This window comes from Drosophila montana, unplaced genomic scaffold (assembly GCF_035044405.1).
Source record: "Drosophila montana isolate Dmon_TW-CO22-7 unplaced genomic scaffold, ASM3504440v1 contig_1875_1, whole genome shotgun sequence".
In the NCBI taxonomy this organism is placed as follows: Eukaryota; Metazoa; Arthropoda; class Insecta; order Diptera; family Drosophilidae; genus Drosophila; species Drosophila montana.
In genome coordinates this window covers 407,191-428,501 of record NW_026996793.1, presented here as the reverse complement: position 1 = coordinate 428,501, position 21,311 = coordinate 407,191, and the positions used below count along the sequence as shown (strand labels likewise).

The window sequence follows — 21,311 nt, the reverse complement described above, 5'->3', positions numbered from 1 at the left end:
GCAAAATCATGGGCGTAGTGTGAGGGTTCGCTCAAATTTGTTTAAACTTGAGTATTTACTTAGCTGTAATTTTAATTTTAAACATTTTTCGCGTAGGCTTTGATTAAAAAATTCACACATACAGAATATTACTCTAGAAAAAATTGATCAAATTTGAAAAGGGGCGCTAAACATAAACTTAAACATGGCTCAAAATTTATAGCCTCAATCAATCAAGAGATTTTCTAGAAAAAAAAAAATAGAAATTTAATTTCTACAAGTTTTGATTTTGTATTCATTTTGGGCAAACAAAAATGAATCATCTACTTACTAATTATTAAAAAAACCTTTCGTATTCGGTTTGAGAAACGTTAAAGATAAGAAATGATAAGAAATTCTAGACTACAAATGTTGTTCCTATATATAGTATATATTCACAATCAGTAAAACGATTTGTGTCCGCTGTAAAGCGTTGAAAATTTAAAATATTTGTTTCACTTTAAAAAACTTGCTTTTAAAATCGAATTTATTCCGAAGCCATATTTGCTGTTGTGTGCACAAATCGTAAAATGAATTTAAAAATTGTATGTGAAATATGGAAGGCCAAAAACAAGTGCAAATGGGAAGGGTATTCGCGATCTCACTGTGGCAGACCCTCCTTTTCGGCCCACTCCAGCCAGGAGCCGTGATAGACGCTCAGGCTGTAAGAATTCCATATATTTTTGTTTTAAATTCGGTTTTATTTTGTTCCAAACTCACTTGGAGAAACCTGCGCTCTTGGCGATCTCTGCGGCCTGCTGGGCCCGCCTGCCGGAGCGACAGGTGAATATTATTTGCGCATCGTTGGCCGGCCTTGCGCGTCCGTATTTCTGTGCGAAATCCTCGGCTGCTGACTTCAAAGCGGACTCCAGTTCGGGCACTGGAATGTGAACGATAAAACAATAAAAGAGAGAGTCCAGGGCTTGGCTCGGAGTTAGTCACAGGGTATATTGAGGCTGGAGGGTATGCTGCCCGTAGCCGCCAGTTCGTCCGGATTGCGGACATCGATCAAATAAGTCTCCGGATGATTGGCCACATCTTTGACTTGCTCGTAGCTGGCCGACATAATGCTGTGATCCAAATGCAAATGATCAGTACTCGATACGGCGCTTTCACCACGCTTGCCCGACGTCGGATCACTAAGTTCTCCGCTGGGCCAAGCGCCGGCGCTTATTATAGGCGAGAGCGCGGCTACGGCCAAGACGATGACGACAGCGTCGACGGCGACGACGACGGCGACGGCAGAGCCGATGTTCAAGTTTACCAGCCGCATGCTAGAGCTGAAATAGACTAACCGCAGCTGGACTTCGATTGAGAATCGAAATCCAAGCTGTAGCCGGTTTCCATTGTTGTCGCTTTGTGGTTAAACGCTGGCGACACTTTATCGCCGCCGGCCAATCATCGGATTTCAGCTCAGAAGCTGCTGCTTCAATGCGATTTGTTTGGCAGACGCCCAGACTTTGATTATTTGTTGTACCCTGAACCCATTAAAAATGGGTAAAAAGGGTATAAGGTATTTGTGCAAATGTATGTAACAGGCAGAAGGAACCCTCTCCCACCCTATAATATATATATATTCTTGATCAGCATCAACGGCCGAGTCGATCTAGCCATGTCCGTCCGTCTGTCCCTATGTATGAACGCAAGGATCTCAGAACCTTTAAGAGCTAAAGACTTGAGCTGAAGGTCCTCCTAGTACCCGCGCAGATCGAGATTCTTTCCGATATCCGATAACTTGCCCCGATTCCAAGTAATCAACTATCGACATACTGTATTTTGAGCAATTTTGGTAAATAATATGAGCTAAAATCACCAAATTTGACATGTAGCTTCCAGAATACTATATATATATATCAAGTATCTTTCATTTTATACCTATCGCCTGTTGGAAGAAGAGGGTTCAGGGTATGCCCTAGTCGGTAGCTCCCGACTAGAACCTCTTACTTGTTTTTTTTTTTTTAAATATATCGAATTTAATTTCGAACTGCAATGTCTGCGGTTTTTCCTATTTACCCTTCAATTTTTCTATTTCTTTCTTTTTTTGGCTTTCGCTCTAAAAGCTCCAGCCGCAACTTCGAAAGCTTGAATTTGGTCCAGAAAATTCCCAGTTGTCGCTCCAATAAAGCTCGCACCGTGCCAGAGCTTTCGCATGTTCTGGGCCTATAAAAGGCGACCCTGAACACAAGAACTTCACATTTACGACGCGACATTCGAGTTGAATTGTGCTCGGCACAGACGCAAATTTGCACCCGCTGACAAATCAACCCTCACCCAAGGAAAACAGGTCGCCATAGCAGCTAGGTTCAGTGAACTTGCAACAGATACAGATACTGAGTCTTGTGAAATAATTGAAGGCAGAGAAAAAGAAGAAGAAGGAGTAGAAAAATGGCTGATATTCCATTTGTGCTGAACTTGGATGGGCCCGAGTCCATGTACTATGGCCACGATATGTTCCCCAATCGGCTCTATCGCAGACAGCACTCGCGCCATCATGTTCCCTTGGATTTGCACACATTGGGACTGATTGCCCATATGGGTGCTCATGCACGTCAACTGGCGGCCCAGAAGCACAGGGCTGAGCTGGGCACAACAACCGCCGCTGGCACGGATAAGAAGGGCAACTATCAGGTGAATCTCGATGTGGGCCTGTTCGAGCCGGGTGAGCTAAGCGTTAAGCTGGTCAACAATTGCGTCATTGTTGAGGGCAAGCATGAGGAGCGCGAGGACGAGCACGGTCACGTATACCGTCACTTTGTGCGTCGCTATCCTCTGCCCAAGGAGTACGATGCAGATGCCGTTGCCACGACTTTGACTGACGAGGGCGTTCTCACTATAACCGTGCCCCCGTTGGTCGCCGAGGAGGAGGGGAAGGAGCGTATTATACCCATTAAGCATGTGGGTCCATCCGACCTTTTTTTGCAGAAAGACAATGGACACAAGGAGCTGGCCGAGGGCGAAGCTAAGTAGGAGCCTAAATAGTCGCGCCACGAAGCAGCAAAGTGATTTCCTAAGACTCCCATTTTTATTGCACCCCGAAGATAATAAAATTTAGCACGCTACATTTTTACAATTCATATGTATTATTCATTGAAAAATTAACCCATTTAAACTTAACTATTTTACTAACTAGCTTAGATTTAAAAAGGAATCAATTATGGCGCCAGTATTAATAAATGTATTTTAATGTCTAAAATAATTCTGCAGTTGTCTTTTTATTTAAAAAAAAAATGGGCCTTCATTTTCTGTTTCAAACTATAAAAGACAACACGCAAAATGTTTGAAAACCAACATATTTGATATCTTTCTTCAGCAAAGTTAAACTAAAGGCCGTTAATTGCATCATATTGCGACCACAATCGCGTTAAAAAGATTCGCATTAAAGCCCTTGTAAAAACCATAGACAGTTAAGTATAAGAAAAAGAAGCGTTCAAAGTGGAGCTGAATCGATTTCTCAATTTTATTCGATTAGCCATGAAATATATCGGGCTATTCGTTTCTGTTATCGTGCTTTCAAGCAGCTGATAAAATACCGCGAATTCAAATTTTATACACTCGCAATTGGTTTTACACAGGAATGCGGTATATTATATAAAATAAGGAAGTATTAAAATTAATTTTCAAAGAAACCCAACGATAGAGCTTGTCTTTAAATTTAACAGCTGATGATTGACTCCGCATTTCAGTCCCAGTTCATGCACGAATGGCACAACCATGAGTATGGGCACACTATCTGACAGCTATACAGAAAATACTAAAGCTTAAGATATAAGTAAGAGCCCAATTGTATATGAACACTATTGAAGATTTTAATTGGCTGTTTTTAAAGCACTGACTAGAGTGACCATTTTTTTTGGTATTTTCAAATTGGTAATTTGAGTTATTTGCTAGTCGACGTGTACGGTCACACTGATCACAACAATAATAAATAAACATTAAAAATGCTGCAACGCGTACAACCGAGAGTAGAAAATCCTCGCTATGGCCAGCTGATCATTGGGCCACCTGGCTCAGGCAAGACGACGTACTGCAACGAGGCGTATAAATTCTATAAGGAGCTGGGCCGGCAAGTTGGCGTCGTCAATTTGGATCCAGGGAATGACAACATGGCCTATCAGCCAGTGGTCAATGTGATGGAATTGATCACCGTGGAGGATTGCATGGAGCACATGCAGTTGGGACCCAACGGAGCGCTCATGCACTGTGCCGAGTATCTAGAGCAGCATTTCGAGGATTGGCTGCTACCGGCGCTGAGGAAATTGAGTGCAACGCACAACTACTTTCTCTTCGACTGCCCGGGCCAAGTTGAACTCTACACTCACCACAATGCCATGGCTCGGATTTTTGAGCGCTTGGAGGCGGAGCGCTACAACTTGGTTACAGTGAATCTCATCGATTCGCATTACTGCTCGGAGCCGGCAAAGTTCATAGCCACGCTGCTGATGGCACTGAATACAATGATGCGGATGAGTTTGCCGCATGTGAATGTGCTGTCTAAGGCGGATCTGCTGCGTAAACACGAGTCCAAATTGCACTTCAACGTGGACTTCTACACAGACGTACTGGATCTGAAGTATTTGCTTGAGAAACTGGATGATGATCCCGCAATGCGCAAATATCAGAAGCTGAACGAGGCCATTTGCTCCATGGTAGAGGATTATGCCTTAGTTTCCTTTAAGCTATTGGACGCCTTCAGCACAGATAGTATGCTCCGACTGCGCAACCACATTGACAAAGCCAATGGCTATGTGTACAAGGCAGGCGAGGAGCAAACAGTTAACTCTTTGCTAGCCTGCGCCGTGGGCGCTGAAACGGAGGCAATGCGTCAGCAGCACGATATTGAACCTTATATGAAGCAGCCGTAGCCAACATATGCTTAAATTATGTATATAATTTAGTTGTATTTATCTTTTATTTGAAAACAAGTTTATCAACATCCTGTCGCCAAAAATTTGCTTCTTAAACTGGACAAGTCGTTGAACACATAAAATAGCGCTCTAATGATTGTAATTTCCTGTGATAAATATTTGCTTCACTACACAATTGCGGTACATTAGTTTCTTAAGCAGCTCATTGTACAAAAAAATTAAAATAATATCAAAAATAAACACCATTCTTTGCATTAATATTGCAAGATTTAAATTACAGCGGGCGTTCATTTCTGTAATATGTGCGCCCCATCACACAGACAAGTTATGGGCAGCACTGTTCTGCACGGTATCGTCTGCAATCGATACGCAGTGTTGCTATTGATTACCAATTGACATTAGTAGCCGTTACGAAAATATTGACCGCGCTCCAAGTTTAATTATAATTTCAATTTTGCAAGTTCAATGTAAGCTTAATACGCGCAAAGTATTTCATTCATTTATGTCTCGCTTACAATGTGATAAGCTGAATGGCGGCGTAATTTATGATTTGCGTATTTCTTATGTAATTTATTTATAATCTCAGCCTTGGAGTATTCGTTAGGTCAGTTTCATAATATCATTGCGAGTGAGAAACCGTTTTATCGCATCAAAGTTGCTGAATTGCACTCCCAGCTTTAGACTCAGCTTCAACTTGGCACATTTAAAGTCGATAAGACGACTAAAAAGTGAATTTGAAACGCGTACTATATAGAAATCAGCACATTTGACGTTGCCTCTAGGCAGCACGAGAACTTTGATTAGACATAAACAAAATGGCGACTGGCTTCAGCGCCAGGCCTATAAAAGCCGCTGGGAATTGGGACAGCTCCATTAGTTGCGATCGCGCGGTTGCCTCAGCCTACGGATTTGGATTTTGAACATGTTCCTAAGTGAATAAATTCAGTGTATTGTGTTTGTGATTATTTGTAAAGTGGATCTCAAGGATACGCAGGATAACGGCTTCTTTGGAATTTCAAGATCAAGGATTTAATGGATTACCAGTGATTTATGCAGTTGCCGTATTAGCAAGAGGATATCTTGCAAGCCATAAAATGGCAAATAATAAATATATGTACTTTTTAGCATGGCTGCTGATTTTCAGCCAAGTGTGTGCCGAAGAAGGCGATATAGTCATGTCTGACGATGACGATCAAAGTATAGAGTGAGTGAATGACTAAAAATCACATAATTAAATTGTAAACTATTGTCCTACTGCGGCAAAGATTTGTTACAACTTTAGGTGCAGTCAAATTTTTTTAAAAAACATAAATCTTTAAAATCCTTACAAGATGAAGGTGGAAGAAACTCCTTCTACTTTTGTCTGTCAATGTTGCTGCCCAATTCCGGGCGGCTTCCGCTACGGCACGCCAACTTATTTAAGAGAACATAAACTGCTTGAAACTATTTCGCATATTTCATAAATTTTATCTAATTCAATGCCACTTGGCACAATATTCGCTACTTGATAGTCCCCTGGTTCAGGCCGTGCCGGAAGCTGATAATCAGGAACGCGACGAGCGCCATTTAAATTTTAAAATTCATCGAGCGCCCGCTGTGAGGTACGATTCAGATAAAATAATTGCAAAAAAAAAAAAAAAATACAAAAATATTTATATTATATGATATCCTATAGTGCGCGCTATAGCTACAGTTACAATGATGGAGTTGGTCAAGTTGGAGCAGGAGGCGGAGGGGGAGGCGGAGCCGGGGGCTATGGTGCCCAGCACGGTGCCTTTATGGGCGGCATTAAGACATCGGGGTGAGAATTGGAACGAAAGTAGATTCGCTTTAAATACAGATTAACAGTTAATAAACTTATTAATTTAGTGCACATTTGATGAACAATGCGCTTGGCTTGCTTGGCATTGGCAAAGGGTAATACATCCGCAAAAGGGAATTCAAGTTTATATCTAAGCAAATCTGTTCGCAGTGTCAAGGGCAACTTTTATGGCAACGCGGCCCAACAATTGAGGGCATTTGGCAAGTGCGCCGCAATCACACTGCCGCAAAATGTGCTGTCCCAGTGCGATGGCAGTGGTCGCTGTCAGGTCTATTGCCCGGATGGTTATACCTTTTCCCAGGACACAAAACAGCTCGAGCTATTTTGCAGCAACGATGGCTGGATAATACGCAACTCGGAGTTTAGCAGAGTGCCGCCGTGCCAGGCGACATGCATGCCACCGTGCCAGAACAATGGCATCTGTTTGGCAGCCGGCGTTTGTCAGTGTCCGGAGAATTACTCGGGTCCGCTGTGCCAGCACAAGAAGTCCGTGTGCGCGTCCAAGCCGCCGGTGCCCAAAAACTCGAAGGTATCCTGCAAGAACAAGTAAGTCAGTCCTCGATATTTTCACATCAACCAGCAATAATGCATATTTATTATGAATGCAGCCTTTGCCATGCCGAATGCATGCGCGGCTTTCAGTTTCCCGATGGCAGCGGCATCACCAACATCGAGTGCCGCAATGGCCAATGGCTGCACTCTAAAACAGGCCTGGCCAAGATGCCAGATTGTGGACGTAAGTCGAGTCGGGTTCCCAACAAGCTGCCATTTTAAGCTGACTTTGCTCTTTTCCTGCAGCGACCTGCTCGCCGGCGTGCCAGAATGGCGGTCAGTGCATCAGCTTCAATATCTGTCAGTGCTCCAAGATGCATCGCGGCGCGTTCTGTCAATACAGTGAGCACATTAAGTGAATGTCCGTTTAAATGATTTGCTCTTAATCCTTGTGAAACTTCTCAGGCATATCGAGCTGCAATGTGACCAATACCCATTTTAATGGCAACTACAAGTGCGCCTACGATACGGAGGAGGCGCGCTGCACATTCAGCTGTCCGGAAGTGCGTGGCCTTAAGGTGCAAGGACGCTTGGATATTGAGTACAAATGCAGATATCAGCAGGGTGTCTATTTGCCCGCGCCATTGCCAAAATGCGTTTTTCGTAAGTTTCCGCTGAACTGCAGCTTTCAAAGATTCCTAAAAATTCATTTTCTATGCACAGCACCTGGATATACCATTAAATCGGGTAGTGTACAAGTCACGCATATGCAACAAGCGGGTCGCTCCTACCATGGTGCCTTTAGCGGAGAGATTACCTCAGAGCTGCGAAGTCAGCGTGAGATTCTGCTGGCGTTGCTGGCCAAGTACAAGGATTTGGAGCGCAGAAGTGTAAGTTAAGAAATTGAAAGTGTGCAAAACGCAACGTTGTTAATATTTGGCAGGAATGGTGGTCATCGGAGGAAACTGTGACAACTCTTGGCAGCTACTCCTTGTACATGAGCAGCGAGGTGGATGTAGTTGTTGATAAATCGCCCAGACCAGCGTTGTGCACCACCTGGGGTGGCATCAATATCAAAACATTCGACGGTTTGGTTTTCAAGTACGTATTCGATATATCGATAAGTGAACGGGTACATATCGATAGTTTTAAATGTGATCAATTGGCATCGATAATTACAGTTTGTGCTTATCATCTTATTGCCGCATATTTTATAAGAAATTTGAAATTAAATTTTTTATTCTTTTTCCAGGGCACCTTTGTCGTGTTCGCACACACTGACCACGGACAAGGTTTCTGGCACATTTGATGTAACACTAAAGGCCTGTCCTTATGGCTCTGGCTATGGCTGTGCCCACACGCTGAAGATTCAATGGCAATCGGTGCTTTATACGCTGGAGAACTTGAGTGAATAGCACACAAACACACAATAAGAGCTGTGGATGCGACTGATTAGTGTTTCCCTTTCAGATGGCACAATGCGCCTGTCTACGCCCACCAAACAGCTGCCCATTCCGGTGCAGGTGATGGGCATGAAGGTGATGCCAGTGGCACAGCATGTGCACATTGATCTGGAATCTATTGGCCTCAAGCTGGACTGGGATCACCATCAGTATGTGGCTGTGCATGCCGGGCCAGCCATGTGGGGCAAAGTGGGCGGTTTGTGCGGCTCCCTGGATGGCGATTACAGCAACGATTTGATGTCCAGAACTGGCAAGAAGCTGGAAACAGTCAAGGCATTCGCCGATGCCTGGCGTGTGGATGATAGCAGTGAAATGTGCCGCGTCGAGAACAGTGCCGAAATGGAATTTGGCATCGAATCTTGTGAACAGAGCAAACTGCAGAAGGCTGTCAGCACCTGTGAGCGTCTGCTGGCCAACGAAAAGCTGAGCGACTGCATCAAGCCCTTCAATTATGATGCACTCATACGCACCTGCATAGCCGACTACTGTAATTGTCCGAACCGCGAAAAGCCCGAGAGTTGCAATTGCGATGCCATTGCCATGTTAGCCAAGGAGTGCATGTTCAAGGGCATTCAATTGCAACATGGCTGGCGCAATCTGGAAGTGTGCCGTGAGTAGCTATGACCAGAATAGATAAATACTTCCGGCAATAAGATCTTTCCCACTCACTCGCCGGTTCTCTCACTCTTCTTTAACCTAGGTCTCACTTTCACTTTTTAAACAAATTTAAATTCTAAGTTTTTAGAAGATAACCCTTGCCCTAGTCTGCCTTAACATACATCTCACTCTATATATGTATATACGTACGCACTTACCCAAAAATTCATATGAAGACGCACGATTATTTTATTTGCATCTATAAACAGGAGGCTTGTATACGTATAAACACCTGTAAAAAATGAAGAGAATTAGAAAGGATAAGCACAACTGCAAAAGGAAGAGAAATAAAATGAGAGAGCTAGATCGAGAGCAGGCAAATAATTTATTGAAACTCACAAATTTTTTACATACGTTATGTAATAATTAAAGCTTGAAAGCCTGTGAGGCTTATTGAAATTCATGAGAATCGCATAGTAGGGCAGATCGTTATTTTGAAAAGGGTAGTGTTTAAGAATCAGGTTTCTGTAAATTGCAGCGCAACAAGTTATTTTATAGTGTATAAACGAATTTGTGCCTGTAGCAGAAAGATGGACCTATGCAAAGTTTTAAGACGTAGCTTTGCAACAAAGAGATTAGTTTGCTTAGAATCAGACAGACGGACAGAGGGTATAAAAAAATCATGGATATCGAGTAACAGAGTAATAAGAAAGGAAAGGGGCAGGTCTTACGTTGCATATATTTATATTTTGTATACTTAAGATGTTATTAACTTACCATTATGGAATACACCAACAGCTATTAGTTGCGGCTTTGGACGCGTCTATCGAGCCTGTGGACCCGATGTGGAGCCAACCTGTGAATCTGATTTGACAAGTTCTGCTCCAACGAAAGGCAAATGCAACGAGGGCTGCTTTTGCCCCGAAGGCACGGTCCAATATAAGGATGCGTGCATAACACGGGAGCTGTGTCCCTGCACGTTACGTGGACGTGAATTCAAGCCGGAGGCGACAATCAAGAAGAACTGCAATACGTGTACTTGTAAGAACGGGCAATGGAAATGCACGGACGATAAGTGTGGTGCACGTTGCGGTGCCATTGGTGATCCTCATTACCATACCTTCGATGGCAAGCGATATGACTTTATGGGCAAGTGCTCCTACTATTTGCTGAAGACGCCAAATATGTCTGTGGAGGCGGAGAACGTTGCCTGCTCTGGTGCCGTCTCGGAGGCACTTAGCTATGCGGCGCCCGATGATCCTTCCTGCACCAAATCCGTAACCATACGTTTCATGCTGCGCGATGGCACACCGGCAACAATCAAATTGGATCAGGGCCTGACAACTGTTATCAATGATAAGCCTATTGCCAAGCTGCCCAAGATGATGGGCCTTGGTGAGGTGTTGATACGACGCGCCAGCTCCACGTTTCTGACCGTGGAGTTTGCCGGTGGCATACGCATCTGGTGGGATGGCGTCTCGCGTGTATATGTCGATGCGCCAGCCAGTTGGCGTGGCCAAACGCAAGGCCTGTGCGGCACATTCAATTCCAATACACAGGATGACTTCCTAACACCTGAGGGCGATGTTGAAACGGCTATTGAAGCGTTTGCGGACAAATGGCGCACCAAGGACACCTGCCAGTTCCAGGCGGAAACCCATCAGGGACCGCATCCATGCACGCTCAGTCCAGAAAAGAAGGCGCTTGCGGAAAAGCACTGCGACTGGATACTGCAGGACATCTTCCAAGAATGTCACTTCATGGTGGAGCCGGAACAGTACTATGAGGACTGCCTGTACGATACTTGCGCCTGCAAGGATGAGCTTGAGAAATGTTTCTGTCCCATTCTCTCCGCCTATGGCACCGAATGCATGCGACAGGGCGTCAAGACCGGTTGGCGTATGACCGTCAAAGAATGCGGTGAGTATTAATTGGATTTAATTAAGAAGAATCTCAATCAATGTCAATAATACCCTTCAGCTGTCAAGTGTCCAATGGGACAGGTCTTTGATGAGTGTGGCGATGGATGTGCCCTGACTTGCGACGATTTGCCTGGCAAGAACAGCTGCACCCGGGAGTGTGTCGAAGGTTGCCGCTGTCCACATGGCGAGTACATCAACGACCAGGGCGTCTGTGTGCCCAAGCACAAGTGCCATTGCACTTTTGATGGCATGATCTTCCGGCCCGGCTATAAGGAAGTGCGGCCGGGTGGCAAATTCCTTGACCTTTGCACCTGCGCAGATGGCGTTTGGGATTGTCAGGATGCCGATCCGGGTGATGATGTTAAGTATCCGCCCTCATCCGAACTGCGCAGCAAGTGTGCCAAACAGCCCTATGCGGAGTTTACCAAATGCGCGCCAAAAGAGCCAAAAACTTGCAAGAACATGGACAAGTATGTAGCCGAGTCTGCGGACTGCCTGCCTGGCTGCGTGTGCATGGAGGGATATGTCTATGACACATCCCGTCTGGCCTGTGTGCTGCCTACAAACTGCTCTTGCCATCATGCTGGCAAAAGCTACGACGATGGCGAAAAGATCAAGGAAGACTGCAATTCGTGCGTTTGCCAGGCGGGCAACTGGAAATGCTCCGAGAATGGCTGTGAATCCACCTGCAGCGTGTGGGGCGACTCACATTTCACAACTTACGATGGTCATGACTTTGATTTTCAGGGAGCTTGCGATTACGTGCTCTCCAAAGGTGTTTTCGATAACGGCGATGGTTTCACTATTACCATACAAAATGTGCTGTGCGGCACAATGGGAGTCACTTGCTCCAAATCATTGGAAATTGCTCTGACTGGACGTGTCCAAGAGTCGTTGTTACTTAGTGCGGACGCGACTTATAGCGTAGATCCCAATAAGTCGCCCATCAAGAGTGAGTATTTTATTGTAGTATCGATATTGGTTCTTCTAATCAACTCTAAGTACTCAATGGCTTAAGTCGATTAACCGATAATTAATGAAAATGTAGCTTCTGGTATCGATATAATTCTGAAATACTCATAGATCGATTAGATTATAACGTATTTTTTTTTTTTCAAAAAGAACTGAGAGACAGCGTCAATTCCAAGGGCCACACTGCTTTCCACATTTACAAATCTGGCGTATTTGTTGTTGTTGAGGTTATTCCTCTCAAGCTGCAAGTTAAATGGGACGAGGGCACGCGCGTTTATGTCAAACTGGGCAACGAGTGGCGCAACAAGGTCAGCGGCTTGTGTGGCAACTACAATGGAAATAGCCGGGATGATATGCAAACGCCATCATTAGGTCTGGAGACGAGTGCCATGCTGTTCGGTCACTCCTGGAAACTGCAGCCACATTGTGCTGCACCCGTTGCACCAATCGATGCCTGTCGTCAGCATCCAGAGCGCGAAACTTGGGCGCAACTAAAATGCGGCGCTTTGAAGTCGGAGCTATTTAAGCCATGTCACGCTGAGGTGCCGCTGGAGCGTTATCTGAAGCGGTGCATCTTCGATACGTGCGCCTGTGATCAGGGCGGCGATTGTGAATGCTTGTGTACAGCTGTGGCGGCCTATGCGGATGCCTGTGCCCAAAAGGGCATCAATATACGGTGGCGATCCCAACATTTCTGCCGTAGGTTTAATCTTTGAGCCATCTTTTACTATTTGTAAACGTGTACTCTTGTAGCTATGCAATGTGATCCGCACTGTGCGGAGTACAAGTCTTGCACGCCTGCCTGTGCCGTGGAGACTTGCGACAACTTTTTGGATCAGGGCATTGCAGAGCGCATGTGCAACCGCGAGAACTGCATCGAGGGCTGTCACATCAAGCCCTGTCAGGATGGCTTCATTTATTTGAACGATACCTACCGCGAGTGTGTGCCCAAGGCTGAGTGCAAGCCCGTGTGCATGGTGAAGGATGGCAAAACTTACTATGAGGGTGATATTACCTTCCAGGATGCCTGTGCTACGTGCCGTTGCTCGAAGCGCAAGGAGATCTGCAGCGGCGTTAAGTGTGATGCTCCTGTTGCAGCTCCAACGCCGGCTCCATTTGTTGAAGGCACCACAGAAAAGCCGTTGGCTACGCAGAACCAAACCAAATGTGTGCGCGGCTGGACGCGCTGGTTCGACAACGATGCCGATGCCACGGAGAAGACTGTGCGTCTAAACGATGAGGAGAAGCTGCCGCGCTATGATCGCCTGGAGAACATCTATGGCACATGTCTGAAACAGTTCATGACCAAGGTGGAATGCCGGGTGAAGAACACGCATGAGCCGCCAGAGCAAATGGACGAGAATGTTGCATGCAGCTTGGCGGTCGGTTTGCGTTGCACTGGCAAGTGCCATGACTACGAGCTGCGCGTTTTTTGCCAATGCGATGCAGAGCCGGAGCCAACAACATCAAAGCCCATCGAGAAGCCGCAAATTGGCGCCAGCTGTGATGTGGGCGTTGTCGAGTACAAAGAGTATCCAGGTGATTGCCACAAGTTCCTGCATTGCCAGCCCAAGGGTGTTGATGGCGGTTGGGTATATGTGGAGAAGACCTGCGGCGAATTCATGATGTTCAATCCCACCATGTTTAATTGCGATCATATCGCAATTGTGCAGGAGCTGATACCTAGCTGCGGCAAGCGCAAGCCCGACCCCGAGCTGGAGCACATTATGCAGTGCGACGAGGGCAAAGTCTGGTCGGAGTGTGCCAATCAGTGTGAGAACACCTGCCACTTCTATGGCAGCATTCTACGCAAACGTGGTCTCTGCCAACGCGGCGAGCACTGCAAGCCTGGCTGTGTGGATAAACTGCGGCCGGATTGCCCAAAGCTGGGCAAATACTGGCGCGACGAGAATACCTGCGTGCATGCCGACGAGTGTCCCTGCATGGACAAGGCCGAGCAGTATGTGCAGCCCCACAAGCCCGTTGTGGGCGAACTGGAGATTTGCCAGTGCATTGACAATGCATTTACCTGTGTGCCCAACAAGCCGGAGCCAACACCTGAGCCAACGCAACGTAAGAAGCGTGGACAAGTTATTAAGCTTTAACTTTTAAATGTCTTAAACTTTTGCAGGACCATTTGAGCCAATTGTCACAATTTTGCCGGTTACTCTGACGCCGCCGTTGCACTGCGCACCCGAGCGGTAAGCTGCTGGCCTTTGAACTTCATAATAAATTCACTCACTTTAATTTTGTTTCGACAGTCTCATTCCGATGATTGAAAATGGCCCGCACTCATTGCCCGACAGCGTCTTTAATGCCAGCTCCAAACTGGCACCAGAGCATGCACCGTACAAGGCGCGTTTGTCCAAGAATCCGAAAACTGGCAGTGGCAGTTGGTCACCTCAGATCAATGATCAAATGCAGTACCTGGAGCTGAACTTTAAACATGCCGAGCCCATCTATGGTGTCATCATGGCTGGCAGTCCGGAATTCAACAATTACGTGACGCTTTTCAAGGTACAATAAGACAAATATATGGCGCGCTGTTGCTAACATTTAAGAGTTCTGTATAACATCTGTTGCCTAACATTTGCTGCACTGTTAAATAATTATGTAAATTGTAGATCCTGCACAGTCACGATGGCATCGCGTATAACTATCTGGTAGACGAGACGGACAAGCCGCAAATGTTCAATGGACCTCTGGATTCGCGTGAGCCCGTGCAGACTCTTTTCAAAATACCCATCGAGGCTAGCTCACTGAGAATATACCCTCTCAAGTGGCACGGATCCATAGCCATGCGCGTGGAGCTGCTAATTTGCGGCGAGCTACCAATTGTCACACAGCCACCCACTTTGCCCACCAGCACGGAGCGTCCGCCAGGGAATTTGGAGCTTGAGTGTGTGGATGAATTGGGCGTGGACAAGGGTGAGATGCATGAGCAACAGCTGCAGGCGAGCAGCTTGTGGCAGCTGCATCAAGCGGCAAGGAAACCACGTCTACTTGACCTGCTGAAGCTATCCAATGCCCAGGCTTGGCGTCCGCTTGCCAATACGCCCAATGAGTTTATCGAATTTGATTTCCTGGAGCCACGCAACGTATCCGGCTTCATAACCAAGGGCGGTCCCGATGGCTGGGTGACAGGCTACAAGGTTATGTTCTCAAAGAAGAAGCCCACCTGGAACACTGTGCTGGCCCCCAACGGTCAGCCACGTATATTTGAGGCAAATGTGGACGAGCATACGCCGCGTACGCATCACTTTAAGAATCCAATTCTGACGCAGTATCTGAAGATTGTGCCGGCCAAGTGGGAACGCAACATCAACATGCGCATCGAGCCCTTGGGCTGCTTTAAGCCATATCGTAAGTAATTAAATAAATTAATACCCCGGCTAGTTAATTTATAATTTTTTAAAATTGTTTTCTACAGCTGTGGTGAAGGAGGAACTAATCGCGGAAACGCATGAGCCAACCAAGTGCAACGTTTGCGATGGAATCGCCAGTTCCAGCTCCGACAGCAAGTGCAAGTGCAGTGACCAGCTTTACTGGGATGGCAACAAGTGCGTGCAACGTAATCTGTGTCCATGCGTGGAGAACTATGTTAGCTATCCGATTGGCAGCAAGTTTGAGAACTCCGCTTGTGAGGAGTGCGTTTGCGTTTTGGGTGGACACAACAATTGCAAGCCCAAAAAGTGTCCACCATGTGCAGAACGCCATTTGCGACGGGTCATAAGCAGCGACTGCTTCTGCAAGTGCGAACCGTGTCCCAAACAGCAGCGTTTGTGCCCGTCCAGCGGTGATTGCATACCGGAGATTCTGTGGTGCAATGGCGTGCAGGATTGTGCGGACGATGAGGATGCCACCTGTCGAGATTCGTTTACAGTAGAGCCGGACGTAAAACGCGAGAAGAATGAAAGTGAGTGAGGGTCGGTTTATATTGACAACAAATATTTGAATTTCTTTTATTTTAGCTACGGTCATCACGTGTCCTGCGCCCGTTTGCCCGCCGCAAATGAAAATTAAAATTATTGAGAAGAAGGCGCGCAAGATGTCGAAGATCTTTTCATTCCACAAACAAGTATCGATTGTGGATGATGGCGTTAGCATAACGAAAACTAAATTCGTTTCCTCGAATGAGCAAGTTCTGGCCATGCCCAACAACGAACTAAACTATCAGGAGGAAGAGGAGTGCAGTGAATTCACCTGCGTGCCCATACCCACCAAGGAGGTGAACAAAAACGAAACCGTCACCTGTGTGGAGCCCAAGTGCCCGGATAAATACGATGTGGAGCTCGACATGAGCACAGCCAAGGCTGGCGATTGTCTCAAGTATACGTGCGTGCTGCGACCCAATAAGGATGATGTGTGTGAGATAAGCGGCAAGAGCTTTACCACCTTTGATGGCACTCTGTTCAAATATAGTCCCTGCAGTCACATACTGGCCAGAGATATAAACAATGGCAGCTGGACCATATCGGGTAGAGATTGTGTGACCGGAATTCTATTTATACTAGTTCTTAACACACTTCCATGTTGCAGTGCATCAGCAGTGCAGCGACGAGACGCGCAAGGTCTGCCACAAGGTGGTCACCATCAAGGATCTGCAAGCGGGCAATGAGCTGGTGCTGCTGCCGCATCTTAAAATTAAATTCAATGGCTTTGAGTTCACCGTGGAGCAGCTCATCAATTCGCCCATTTGTAAGGCTTCGTTTGTGGTCTCACAGCCGGGCAAGACGCTACTCGCTGTGTCCACCAAATATGGCTTCTGGGTGCAATTGGATGACATTGGCATACTCAAGGTGGGCATCTCCTCCAAATTCATACGCACTGTGGACGGTCTGTGCGGCTATTACAATGGCAATCCACGCGACGACAAGCGCACGCCCGACGGCCAAGTGCTGTCCAACACGGAAAAGTTCGGCAACAGCTGGTACGACAAACGTGTGCCTCTGGATCAGTGCGGCGATCAAAAGTGCACCAGACAACTGCAGGCCAAGGCGCTGCAACTGTGTAACATCATCAAGTAGGTGTATTGAATTTCTCACTAGCTTTTTATTTATCACACCTTGTTGTTCATGCTATGCAGCCATCCCACCTTCGCCAAGTGCCACAAGGCGGTCAACTATAAACAGTTCTCGAACAACTATTGCCTGGAGGCGGCCTGTGATTGCCTGCAGGCCAATAATGGAGATGCTACCGCCTGCAAGTGCAACATACTCGAGAGTTTTGTGAAGAAATGTCTCAGCGTTAATCCGCTGGCGCAACTGACCACCTGGCGGGCGGTGCATCAGTGTGAGATTAGCTGTCCGGCGCCCTTGGTGCACACAGATTGCTATAAGCGACGCTGTGAGCCCTCATGTGACAATCTGCATGGCGATGATTGTCCTGTGCTGCCGAATGTGTGCTTCCCGGGCTGCTACTGCCCGGAGGGCACCGTTCGCAAGGGCCCCAAGTGTGTGCCAATTGCCGACTGCAAGGATTGTGTGTGCAAAGCGCTGGGCAGCTCCAATTACATGACCTATGATCGCAAGAGCTTCAGTTTCAATGGCAACTGCACCTACCTGCTTTCCCGGGATGTGGTTCTGCCCGGCGTGCATACGTTCCAGGTGTATGTCAGCATGGATGATTGCAAGAAACTTGGCCAAGTCAGTGCCATCAATGGCACCAGCTGTGCCAAGTCGCTGCATGTGCTCAACGGTGATCATGTGATTCATGTGCAGCGCGTGCCGCAACAGCCGAAAGCCCTGCAAGTCCTAGTGGACGGCTTTGAGGTGAAGAAGATGCCATACAAGGACAGCTGGATAACGTTGCGTCAAGTGGTGGGCAAGGAGCTTGTGCTAAATCTGCCCGAATCACACGTGGAGCTGACAGCCTCGTTTGAGGACCTGATCTTCACGCTTGGTGTGCCCAGCATCAAGTATGGCAGCAAAATGGAGGGACTCTGTGGTGACTGCAATGAAGATGCCGGCAACGATTTGCAGCCGAATCCGGCAAAGAAGAAGCCAGGCATAGATGTCATACAGAGCTGGCAGGCGGATGAGCCCAAGTTGGGTCTGACCGATGCCCAGGAGTGCTTGAGTGAAGATGTGCCCAAAGAGAATTGTCTACCGTTGCCGCCAGAGAAGGATCCTTGCCTGCAGTTTTACAATGAAGAGCTGTTTGGCAAATGTCCGCTGGTTGTCGACCCCATTGCCTATGTGTCCGCCTGTCAACAGGATATCTGCAAGCCGGGCAACACACAGCAGGGCGTCTGCGTGTCCCTGGCCGCCTATGCCAAAGAGTGTAACAAACAGGGCATCTGCACAAAGTGGCGCCGGCCACAGCTCTGTCCGTATGACTGTCCCAGCGACATGGTCTACGAGCCCTGCGGCTGTGCCAAAAACTGCGATACAGTCAAGGCCATGTCCGAATATGATGCGGTTAATGTAAAGACCCAGACGGTGTTCCACACTGTGAACAGCGATGATATGTGTCTTAGCTCAGAGCGCTTTGAGGGCTGCTTCTGTCCTGCCGGTCAGGTCATGGATGGCGGCAAATGTATACCAGAGGAAGCGTGCACAAAATGCGACGACGGAGTACACCTGCCGGGCGATAAATGGCAGCCGGACAAGTGCACCGATTGCCAGTGCGATGCCAAGGGCAAGAGCTCGTGCGTGGAGAAGAAGTGTCAAGTGGAGGAGAACATATGCGCCGAGGGCTATAAGCCACAGACCATAGTAAGTGCCGAGGAGTGCTGTCCACGGTATCGCTGCGTGCCGGAGCCCAAGGAGTCGCAAAAATTATGCCTGGCGCCACTAATGCCAGTCTGTGGACCCGGTCAGTTTAAGAAGCAGAAGAACGATGTCAACGGCTGTCCACAGTACATTTGCGGTGAGTGTTGGTTCGAATGGCATTTGCTCAGATTAAATTTTGTATCCAATCATCTGGATTTATTTAAGGAAATCTGTCTGCCTTACTAATTTCTAAATCTGTACAGAATGCAAGCCCAAGGAGGATTGTGAGCCGCTTGTGCCACCGCGTGAGCTTTTGCCGGGCGAGCAGCTCGTCAAGATCGACGAGGGCTGTTGTCCCACACAGAAGATTGTGTGCAAGCCGGAACAGTGCCCGCCAGCGCCAGTCACCTGCCAGCAACGCTTCTATGAGGTCAGCACACAGCAAGCAGCCGGCGCCTGCTGTCCCACACACAAATGCGGTGCGTACATAAACCGTATATTAAACATGCATCTAATAGTTAATTATATACTTCAACTTTGTGCTCGCAGTGCCTCCCAAACATTTATGCATTGTGCAGTATGAGGTGGAGGAATCGAGCAGCTTTACCAAGCAAGTCGGCGACAAGTGGCCGCACGCCAAGGATGTCTGCAAACAGGAGCAGTGCTCGTATGGTCCCAATGGCGTGGCTCAGGTTATCAGCACGCTCGAACAGTGTGTTACGGATTGTGCCCCGGGCTATAGCTATCAGAAGCTGGACAAGACCAAATGCTGCGGCGAGTGCGTGCAGACCTCCTGTCTATTCGAACAGAAGCTATATGAGCCTAACGCGCAGTGGAATTCACCAGACAATTGTACGCACTATTTGTGCCTGAAGAAGGATAAACTGTTAATGGTCAGCTCTTCGACCGAAGTCTGTCCAGATGTGAGTCAATGTGCGCCCCATTTGATCTATGTTGAGGGCTGCTGTAAACGCTGCAAATTGGAGCCGCTGGTCGAGGATCTATGTAAGTGGCGCAGGCTTCAAAAGTGCTCATTTATTTATTGAATTCGCTAATTGGTAACCCATTGCAGCTACCTGTTTGCCCGTTTCGCTTGCCGAGTCGCGGACAAAGGAGCTGCTGAAGTACACTAAGCCTGGTCATGGCGTTTGTGTTAACGCCGAGCCCATTAAGGGCTTTACGGATTGTGAGGGCGCGTGCAGTTCGGGTTCCAAGTACAATAAGCACACCGATATCCATGAGAAGTTCTGCACCTGCTGCAGCATCAAATCCTATCAACCGATCTCAGTGAAAATGGTCTGCGAAGATGGACATACATACAATCAGCGCGTACGTTTTTTTCTTTCTATCATATCTTTCCATTTATCTTAATTTAAATGTTTGAATCGACAGCATGAGGTGCCCTCGAATTGTGGCTGCTCGCCGTGCGATGAGTTCTCACAGGGCGTGATAGATGTGCGGATGCAAGGAGCAAAGCAAATGTCAGTGCCACTATTGCAGATGCTGGGCCATTGAGCTGTTGCGCTAGTCTAGATTTTAATGATTAATTGTAAACGCATGCAATTCAAAAGATTAAAAGAATATTCATAAATTCCAATTGGCTTTGTTAATTTGGTCGCCAGTTAGTAATGATAAAAAGCATTGAAATATCGATATATTGTTCTGCCTATGAATTTACCTTACAGGTGTCGGCTCAAGCTATCGATAGTTGGTAACAGAGAAGCTCAGTATGTTCGCAGAATCAATACATCGATACTTCGATCGTTTGTACCATCACTATCGCCAATATTAATAGACAAGTTTTAGTGTACATACAAAGTGATCTTTTTCTGTGATAGTGTGAAATGAAAAAAAATGAATCGCATCAAATATAGGGTAAGTGAGATTCATAATGTACAATTGCCATGAAACATTCCACGAGTCCAACTTAATTTTAAGTCAATTTATTGCATCGCCTGTAGCGGCGCCAATATTTGTTCACGGCACGCAACAGGGCTAGGGCGAGCTGTCATTATGTTTGCTTCTGGGAAGCCGGCAGCCATTAAAAAATGTTGTGGCACCTTTTGATAATGCAGTCGGCATTGCTGCTGAGCTGTTTATGAAAACTTTGCGGTTTTCAGACTCAGACTTAAACTCGCTACATTTGCATTTCAATAATTAATTGTTATTGTTGCCTGGGCACTTTGTGTTCGTTTTTCACATGAGCAGCAGCTACACACATACATACATACATACACACAGAGCCCGTCCATTACCCTACGTGTAGACAGGGCACAGCTATAAAAATGCGTGCCAGCAACTACGTAAAGCAAATACGTAAGCACGTGTGTGCAGATGTATATATATATATACATACGTAAGTACGTAAGTAATAACAAAGACGTTGACTTTTCTGTGGCGGACGTTAATTTATTTACTGCTGCGCTTGGCAAATGGCAACGCTATTT

The 21,311-nt window shown here is 46.8% G+C and overlaps 4 protein-coding genes and 1 long non-coding RNA gene across 5 annotated transcripts in view; 3 read left to right on the top strand and 2 right to left on the bottom strand.

Annotated features, from left to right (window-relative positions):
- The window catches only part of LOC135441239 (uncharacterized), a 34,116-nt gene extending 23,944 nt beyond the window's left edge, over positions 1 to 10,172 (bottom strand). Inside the window, exons 1-2 of the long non-coding RNA XR_010438437.1 lie at positions 10,035 to 10,172; positions 9,476 to 9,549 (exon numbers count right to left, since the gene is read on the bottom strand). This is a non-coding gene — a long non-coding RNA (uncharacterized LOC135441239). The remainder of the gene's footprint in view (positions 1 to 9,475; positions 9,550 to 10,034) is intronic.
- Positions 488 to 1,306, bottom strand: LOC135441234 (rhodanese domain-containing protein CG4456). The gene is made up of 3 exons (XM_064700765.1): positions 961 to 1,306; positions 739 to 898; positions 488 to 680 (listed from the first exon to the last, which is right to left on the bottom strand). Exons 1-3 carry the CDS (start codon positions 1,289 to 1,291, stop codon positions 620 to 622), a joined length of 552 nt encoding a protein of 183 aa, XP_064556835.1. The 5' UTR covers positions 1,292 to 1,306; the 3' UTR covers positions 488 to 619.
- On the top strand, positions 2,069 to 3,088 carry Hsp67Bc (Heat shock gene 67Bc). Its single transcript, XM_064700732.1, has one exon. The coding sequence runs from the start codon at positions 2,404 to 2,406 to the stop codon at positions 2,983 to 2,985; it is 582 nt and encodes a 193-aa protein (XP_064556802.1). The 5' UTR covers positions 2,069 to 2,403; the 3' UTR covers positions 2,986 to 3,088.
- Positions 3,895 to 5,058, top strand: LOC135441224 (GPN-loop GTPase 2). The gene has a single exon (XM_064700753.1). The coding sequence runs from the start codon at positions 3,957 to 3,959 to the stop codon at positions 4,878 to 4,880; it is 924 nt and encodes a 307-aa protein (XP_064556823.1). The 5' UTR covers positions 3,895 to 3,956; the 3' UTR covers positions 4,881 to 5,058.
- Hml (Hemolectin) lies at positions 5,936 to 20,456 on the top strand. The gene is made up of 27 exons (XM_064700735.1): positions 5,936 to 6,087; positions 6,395 to 6,484; positions 6,559 to 6,684; positions 6,753 to 6,800; positions 6,856 to 7,251; positions 7,314 to 7,441; positions 7,504 to 7,599; positions 7,663 to 7,860; positions 7,921 to 8,087; positions 8,141 to 8,298; positions 8,450 to 8,604; positions 8,668 to 9,270; positions 10,056 to 11,177; positions 11,238 to 12,131; positions 12,302 to 12,850; positions 12,905 to 14,224; positions 14,283 to 14,352; positions 14,413 to 14,668; positions 14,776 to 15,514; positions 15,582 to 16,067; positions 16,123 to 16,629; positions 16,691 to 17,174; positions 17,238 to 19,021; positions 19,128 to 19,343; positions 19,414 to 19,869; positions 19,937 to 20,193; positions 20,257 to 20,456. The coding sequence occupies exons 1-27, from the start codon at positions 5,978 to 5,980 to the stop codon at positions 20,377 to 20,379; spliced, it is 11,538 nt and encodes a 3,845-aa protein (XP_064556805.1). The 5' UTR covers positions 5,936 to 5,977; the 3' UTR covers positions 20,380 to 20,456.
- Positions 20,457 to 21,311: the final 855 nt, after the last annotated feature.

Coding starts and splice junctions, on each gene's coding strand:
- LOC135441224 (XM_064700753.1), top strand. CDS start 3,957: ATGCTGCAACGCGTACAACCGAGAGTAGAAAATCCTCGCTATGGCCAG.
- Hsp67Bc (XM_064700732.1), top strand. CDS start 2,404: ATGGCTGATATTCCATTTGTGCTGAACTTGGATGGGCCCGAGTCCATG.
- Hml (XM_064700735.1), top strand. CDS start 5,978: ATGGCAAATAATAAATATATGTACTTTTTAGCATGGCTGCTGATTTTC. Junction 9,271..10,055: donor GCGCAATCTGGAAGTGTGCC/GTGAGTAGCTAT, acceptor ATACACCAACAG/CTATTAGTTGCGGCTTTGGA. Junction 16,068..16,122: donor AAAACGCGAGAAGAATGAAA/GTGAGTGAGGGT, acceptor CTTTTATTTTAG/CTACGGTCATCACGTGTCCT.
- LOC135441234 (XM_064700765.1), bottom strand. CDS start 1,291: ATGCGGCTGGTAAACTTGAACATCGGCTCTGCCGTCGCCGTCGTCGTC. Junction 899..960: donor CTCCAGCCTCAATATACCCT/GTGACTAACTCC, acceptor TTCACATTCCAG/TGCCCGAACTGGAGTCCGCT. Junction 681..738: donor AAGAGCGCAGGTTTCTCCAA/GTGAGTTTGGAA, acceptor GAATTCTTACAG/CCTGAGCGTCTATCACGGCT.